General features: G+C 22.2%; 1 protein-coding gene across 1 annotated transcript in view; it reads left to right on the top strand.

Moving 5' to 3' along the window:
* Window positions 1-3,914: 3,914 nt before the first annotated feature.
* Window positions 3,915-8,118, top strand: part of LOC145837708 (otoferlin-like) — a 52,425-nt gene continuing 48,221 nt past the window's right edge. Inside the window, exons 1-3 of the mRNA XM_082945135.1 lie at window positions 3,915-3,993; window positions 6,659-6,717; window positions 7,847-7,935. Coding sequence (XP_082801261.1) covers window positions 3,915-3,993; window positions 6,659-6,717; window positions 7,847-7,935 — 227 coding nt within the window. The remainder of the gene's footprint in view (window positions 3,994-6,658; window positions 6,718-7,846; window positions 7,936-8,118) is intronic.

Genomic DNA, 8,118 nt, shown 5'->3' with positions numbered 1-8,118 from the left:
ATTTTTTTTTGTGAAATGATTTCATTTATAACATTTGTTTAATGTATATATAACGCAAATATTTTTTTTTTAGTTTTTTTTTAGTTTTTTAATTAGTCGTCTTGTCATTATTACTGTATAAATTGATAATTTAATATCTTTAGATTACACGTCATAAAAAGTACTAATATTAGAGTTGTTCTCATTTTAGCGAATTATTAAAATTAGTAGCTTAAACTTAATTAAAGCAATACTTTTGTACCGAATCTTAACGCTTTTGTGAAGGTATAATGTATTGAGTTCACTTATGTTGTTAACACTAAACTTTATTTATCTTTATTTTATTTTTGTGTTATTAAAACTTATATATGTTTTCTTATAATATTTTTGTATATTTTATAAATAAATTTTAACTATTTATCAAAAGATTAACTTTAAAATTTTGGTCAAAACTGTAGATTTTAGTTTTATAGACCTTTAAAGCTACATTAAAAAAATTCAGTCGAAAAGTTTATTGTGTGTAAAACTTGTACTCTGTGCAAAATGTACTAAAAAATATTTTCTAAGATTAAATTTGTATTGTTTAATATAGCAACTAAATGTATATTTTAAGATTTAAAGATTTTAACATTTAAAATTAACAATTTTAAAATTGTTTTTAGTTATACAACCATAAATAGTTACTATTAAGTTGTTGTAAGTAATTACAACATGTATAAAGTATACAAAAGGTATATTTATGTAAGCTTTTATAGGTGGAAACTGAATTAAAATGTCTGTATTACTTAATGAAAAAAAACATCGAAAAATTTTATAAGACCTATTAAAAATGCTTGTGGGCAATAAAAAAAGTCACATTAAATCTAATAGTAATAAAACAAAAAATTTGTAAAGTTTTAGATCTCCATGTAATAAACACGACGTTTTAAGTACCAAAAGTATGTTGTTAGAATCACCAAATTTAAAAAACCTTTATTTCAAGCAGAAGCGTGCTGAATTGGTAAAAGCACTGTGTTTAGTATTAACAAATCCCTGGCAGTAGAATATAAATTATTTAAAGTAACAATTTGAATCCTATTACCGGATATTTTTTAACACTTTTAAAACTGGTTTTTACCAAGTCTGGTTGTATGTGTTTTTAAAACAAAATAACAGGGACATCAAAATTTAATGCATGTTCTAAATTTGTACGCTGTGCTAAACTAATTTGCTTCATGTGAAAGCATGATAAACCGTTTGTAGATTGATGACTGCAAGTTTTTCAGTTGTGACTGACTGATGAGTTCTAATAAGGACGATACTGGTCTCAGTCTACTGAAGGCTTGTAGTCTGATGATCGAATCGGTATGAACAAACCTTATGTTAAACTTGAGCTTGTTTTACGGCATACGAAAGTCCAGGCTTAGGCTCTGTAGACTTTCGCTGATGTTTTTGTTGATCTGTACTAAACTATTTACTAACAGTACTTAAAGCAGTCCGTCAACTAAATTTGATATGTTTAAGTTGATTAAAATTGAGACAAAAGAGTTGTCGTGATTTCTATACATCTAAATAATTTTATTTTACTTGAATCAAGTATTTTTCATATGTACATTAAAAAAAGTTCAAAGCCTTATCTAAAGCTGAAAATTCCAGTTGCCAATTAATTTTTAAAAAGTATTGTTTTAAATAACAATCATAAGTTGTTAAAAAAAAAATTACAAGTAAGTTTATTAATTGGTGAAAACTTTACTTTAACACTAACTTTTACTAGACAGAGCTATGCAAAGTAAATTATTTAGTTTTAAGCTGCTAAGTTTTAATTTTATTAACTTTATAAACATTAGTCTAAAGCTGTTTGCATTAAAAGTTGTCAACAATATTAATTTAAGTTTTAAAATCCTTTTTTTTTATGTAAAATAAAGCTTAAACTAAAAGTTAAAATAAACATATACTGTATAGAGGTACAAAATAATAAAATTCTAACTAAAGAATTAAAAAAAAAAGAGTAAAGCTACTAATTTAAAACTATATAAATTAAAGGTTAAACATTTTCCAATTAAAGTTTGTTTTAATCTTTAAACAACGTAATTAAATCAGTAAAAAAAAATTGTAAAGTAAAAGCTAAACTGAAGTTTTAGAAAAACTCATTAAATGTATTTTTAAACTGTCTTATAATCAAAAACTTAGCTACTTTAAAAATATACTATGGTAACTATAGTTGTAAGAAAAGGACTAATACTTTTAATACTAAAATGCATGAAATAGTTTTAAAAATATTATAGAATGTATAATACATTTATAAATAAAATAAAAATATATAACAAATAAATAGATATAAATAAAATAAAAATGTTTAGAATTATTTAAACACTGACGAGGTCTTTGACCGAAACTTAGTTTGTAAAAAAAAATCTTGAAAGAATAAATTCATTATTTCTCCTCCAGTAGTTGAGATCTCTCATTTGTTTTCTTAAAACCAAAACATATAATAAAATAAATACTTTAAGTTTGAATAAGTTAACCAAAATTCTATTTCTTTATGGAATTTTTATATAATGTAAAAAGCATTCATAAAATGCTTTTTTTGGATGTTTTAACTATTTATTAACTAATTTATTAACTATTATCTGTAGAAATTATTTTATTTTAATGAAAAACATGTATACACCCACTTTATTCTATGCTTCTATTCTTTCATTACAGTAATGATTTTTTACAGAACCCAGTTGAAGTGTGTTGATTCGTTAACACATAGAAACATATTTTGGTACAATAAAGGAAGATTACTGTACAATTTGTTTTTACATAAAATGCATTATTTTAATAAAATTATTATCTATATTTTTAAAAAATTTTTAAACATTCAATTTGATATACTTACAAAATATATCGTTTAAAAGACTTAATATTGTTCCGCATTAGTTGTGTAAACGCACTTGAAAACATATTATTGATACTTTTCTTTGGAAAAATGTTTAACGATATACTATTAGTTTGTATTAAAAGTTTTTTAATTTTTTTCGAAAAAAATAACTTAAGTAAAAAATCATTTACAATAAGAATTATATTAAAATTCAGGTGTGGTTAAAAAAAGAATGTGGCTAAACAATTAAAAAAGATATCATTAATGTTATACGAAAAAAAATGCAAATAATGAATTTTCGCATAAAACTGAAGCATTAACCTTTAATGAACAACTGGTATATGAAATAAACAAACACATAACTAAGTTTTACATGTTATAGTGTTTCTATAAACTAATTTAAAGCATTAGATAAATTAAATGACACTTAAGTTTCCGTTACAATAAAATAAATTCTAAAAATATACTATTTTTATCGACTTTATACATGGTCTCTAAAGAGCTAGTATCGTTAGCTGGTTTTTAATTCAAGTGTAAACAAAGGTAAGTAGGTAAGAGTCTTTACCAACTTGATTTCAATTTTTGAAAAATTTACTTAGTTATAATCACAAATTTATGGTAATATTAAAATTAAAAAAAAAAATTATATCGATAAACTTGGCTCTAATCATCGTGTTAACTAATAAAACTTAAAAAAATCACAATATGTTTTGGAAAAAAGGTATTTATATGCTTATATAAAAAATAAATTATTTTAAAGATAAGCAATTCGAAACTATGATTTTTTGCTTGAACAGAGAGTAAGGTAAGAAAAGAAAGTTTATGAGAAAATATAAATCGAAGAAAAAATGCAAACAGCTTATAATCCGACGAAGCAATAAAAACATTTTATATTCTTTAGTTAAAATTTAAGCTGTAGTAACAAAAAAAGTTAAATCTTTATGTTTTTGAAAACATTCTATTTTGTTAATTTAAGTTTAAACACGTGTTACTTACCTTAAAAACCATAAAATCAAATTTAAACCTAGTTAATATTGTATTTTTAGTATGATAGGAAATATTTATTTTTTAAGGTAAATTACGACTACGTATGTCTCTTGAAGTTAAAATAAATTTTGTTGCCGGTTTGAAAGGAAAAGGTGGAAAAAATTGTCGCATAAAATTTCGAGGTTAGTTTCATGTGATAGTTAACAGCTGTAAAAGAATAATAAACAATAATACTTTTAATAATTAAAAGTATATTTTGATTGAGCACTATTACTGTTTTACGATATTTTTACCTTAGGCTAAAGTTTTAATACTATCAAAATTTTAATTCTTTCTTTTATACTTTTTGCATACGGCAACTCAAAATTTTAATTATTGTTTTGCTTAACTAAAGTTAAAAATAAATACTTTGCTAAAAGTTTGAGTTATTAACTAATAACTCAAACTCTCTGTCTCCTTAATATTTTGATATTTTCCTTCCAAAATTAAACCCTCTTAGCAAACACTTTAAATTTCTTCGGAGTTATTTTATATTATAAATATAAAAAAACGTCTTATGCTGTTTTTGTTAAGTTAGAAATATTGTATTCAGCAGATAATAAAACATTACTTATACTTTTCTATTACGCAAGAAAAGCAATGACACTTTTATTTGAATTACAATTATCGCTACATTAAAAAAATAAATCTTACTGGTTATTATTTACTTTTTTATAAGGCGTAATGTAAAAAACATAAAAACATGTCTACTAATATTCAAACTAAAATATTATTTATAAGCTTTTGTTGAACGAAGCTTATTAAAGTATAATTATAAAATAATTAAAATATTTTGAACAATTATGTGTTAGGAAAAAAGTTTGTATTTTTTACTTTATATTTAAAGTAGATCATTAAAAATGTAATTGTTATGAATTATATTTAGTGAAAATATATGCTTTTTCGGTCAAACTATAAACAATTTTGTACCCATCAAATGATAAATTTTTAGAACAAACATGACTTTGAGAAAGCCCGACGATAAAAATTCCACCCTAGCTATTCTTTGTGTTGTTTACTTACAAATAGAATAATTCAGTATACTATTTTTAACACTTGTCTTGTATAATTTGTTTTTCGTTAATACTTTACTATAAAATTAATATTCTTACAATTTTTTCACCTTATTTCTTTAAATACAAGAAAAAAATTATATATATAATACAAAAATACCTGATATTTGCATTAACTTTTTTAATTTACGTACAATAACACAGTAAATTTCAATAAACTGTTAGAAGTAACGCTTCAATTCGATGTCGACGTTAATTCAAAAGCATTAAACTTATTTTTCATATTAAAATTTACTTCACTACATAAGTACAATAATTGTGACTATTGCATACTTTCGACTTCAAAAGTTTGCAACAATTGAACAAAATTTTAAAATTAATTAATCGTTATAAAAAAACTATCTTGAAATTTGCAACTTTGCTGAATACAAAATTTTTTTTTAACTAGACATTAATTACTATCATAACTAAATTTAATTCTTAAAAATCCAAATATGTATTTTTTTAATAAAGTAATGTTTATAACACAAAAAATTTTTGTTATAATTTAAAATTAGAGTTTTGAAAATATATATTAATAAGTTTTTCAAAAGCACTTTTAACGACGTTTTATAACCATTTAAATAAAATATCTCAAAATTAACTCCAGTGGTTTTATTTAGGAAATGTTATTTAATTAATAAAAACATATTTTTATTGACCAACTTATTAACATAGCAAACTATATGCAAAAGTAACTTTTACTATGGATGACAAAAGTTTACTTTTCAACAAAGACATTTTGAATTTAAATTTATTTTAAAGAGATGACAAAATTCTTCTTTCGATAATGTTTTCTCATTTATACAAATACGTTGAAAAAATCAAAATAATATAAATTTTTTATCTTGCTAAGCAAATTCAACCTAAGTATCAGCATTTTAAAATTAATAAGTGAGTTCAACAAAAGTATGTCTTTTTTTTTGTAATTACTAAAGTTAAGTAAAAGTTGTATATTTCTATATGTTCTAAAGTTTTTAAAAGTAAACAATAGTGAATTTCATAAATATATATATGAAGGTCTTTTAGCAATATCAGTTTGTACATATCAAGTATTAATTACATAGAACTACAAATATTGTGTTGCACATTTTTTGAACAATTAAAGTTCGTTATTTATTTATAATTTTATTTTTATAGTTAAAGTAAGTATTAAACCATAAAATCTTAGCTTTAAGTAAGAAATATTTTTCATGTATTTTCAATAAGAACCAGAACATTTCATCGTTCAACACAGAACTAAAATGGTAGGAATTTGATTAAACTTGATTTTAACACCAAATATCAAATTTTAAAATCCATATCTTTAAGAAATATTTATATTGTAAATCGAAAAGTACATTGTAGATCAACTTAAAATACAAGTTATACAGCTTAAACATTAACTAAGCATAAATTTTTATTTTAGCATATTTTTAAATAATAGTAAAGATTGTTTTAAAGTTTTGTTTATCTACTTTTTATCAAAATTAACTTAAAAAAAAACAAACAACAATGTTTTTAAAAACAGGTTTAAATTCCGTTAAACAATTATTAAAAAATAAACTTAAGTCTAGTTTAGTTTTTTACAAGTTTCTTTTGTATGGTTTTTAGTTTCGATAACTTTATGGTCATACTCAGAGTAATTAAAATTTATTAATATTTGTTTTATTCTTGATTCAACCAGCTTTAGTTACATTAGTTACCAAAATTAATCAAAGCTAAGATACATAAAAAAGCAGTATGATGTTAGTAGTAAAAATAAATCACAACGTAGATTTAACATATACAACGAGAACAATTGAAGAATATGAAGATAAAGTTGATTTCAATGAGGTATTTGACTTATTTGTTACTTTGCTTAAAGTATTAAACAAAAATAGTTTTGAAATAACTTTTTACAATTGATATGTGGTGTGTATTCCTGTATTAATTTACATTGTATTTAATCTTTAAACCAATAAACAGTGCTTATGGTTTTTTTTATCAAGTTTAATTACTAACGTCATAAATCACTCTACTGTCCATATTTTTAGTTTTATTACTACGACAATTTATTATCTATTGCATATGTTACTTAAATATTTTATTATTACAAAACTTTTAGACATGATGATAAAGTTGTACAAAATGTTTATAATGTATGTAAAACATTTTTGATTAGTTATTAAGTTTAGCTTGTTTTTTGATAGTAATATCTCATTTAAGTAAAAAAATAACATGATTAAGCTCAATTTTTTATCGTTAAAATAAGAAAACCGAAGAAACCTTTTAGATAAAATTTTAAGTAATCTTTCTCATGAGTACGCACTTCTTGTTAAGTACGTAACTTTTAGTTGAAAAAGTTTTTTTTTATAGTTTTTTTCATATAGACGTAAATTTAGGTATGCATTTTTAGGTTGTGTTTAAAAAGGTATATATTCATGAGGGTGATTACTGTACTTTATACTGTATACTGTGCAATTTATTTAGGAAGTTTTGAGTTTTAAAATGAGTAGTTGTTAAATAGTTTCTCTGTCTTTTGTTTAATCAATTGTACTAAGAATCAATGTTTTTTACAACTATTTGTAACTTTGTAAAAAAAAAAATTAAAAAAACTTGTTTAAAAGATATTTATATTTAAACTAGTATTTTTAGAGTATTTTTTAAAAGTCAGAAATAACAAAAATTAGTGCTTGTTAGTTTCTCGTATGCTTAAATTTTATAGTTTTATGATTTAATCAAACTTTGTAAAACCGAGTAAACTAGCAATCTTTTGACCTTTTTCAAAATATTAAACTAACTTTAAGTTGCTAAATTCAACTAAATAAATAATTCAAATAAAACAAAAAAGAAGAGCAGCTTTTATCGCGTTTTATTTATTTGATTTTAAAGGGTTAAATAAGGCTAATTAAAATTATCAATAAGTAAATCAAAATAAAATAAGTATTAGTAAAACAAAAGTTCATTAAATATATTCTTGCAGATATTTCAATGGCCTTTGGCAAGTAATGTAGAAGGAAATGAAATGATCGATATTTCATTATACACATATAACAAGGTGTTTTCAAACAGGTAACAGTTTTTTAAAAACGCCATTTCTGTTATATTGCTGAAGGTTAAAAATTAACATTTACTTTTTGATTGAAAAATAATTTATTAAAGACTTTATTAAACAGAGAACTTGTTCTTTAAACTTCAAAAGCTTAAAATCTTCTACCTAGTTCTTACACCTTTATAACAAAAATATGAACATGA

This window comes from Thalia democratica, chromosome 1 (assembly GCF_965202585.1).
Source record: "Thalia democratica chromosome 1, ktThaDemo2.hap1.1, whole genome shotgun sequence".
Taxonomy (NCBI): domain Eukaryota; kingdom Metazoa; phylum Chordata; class Thaliacea; order Salpida; family Salpidae; genus Thalia; species Thalia democratica.
This window is presented reverse-complemented; position numbering and strand designations above follow the sequence as displayed.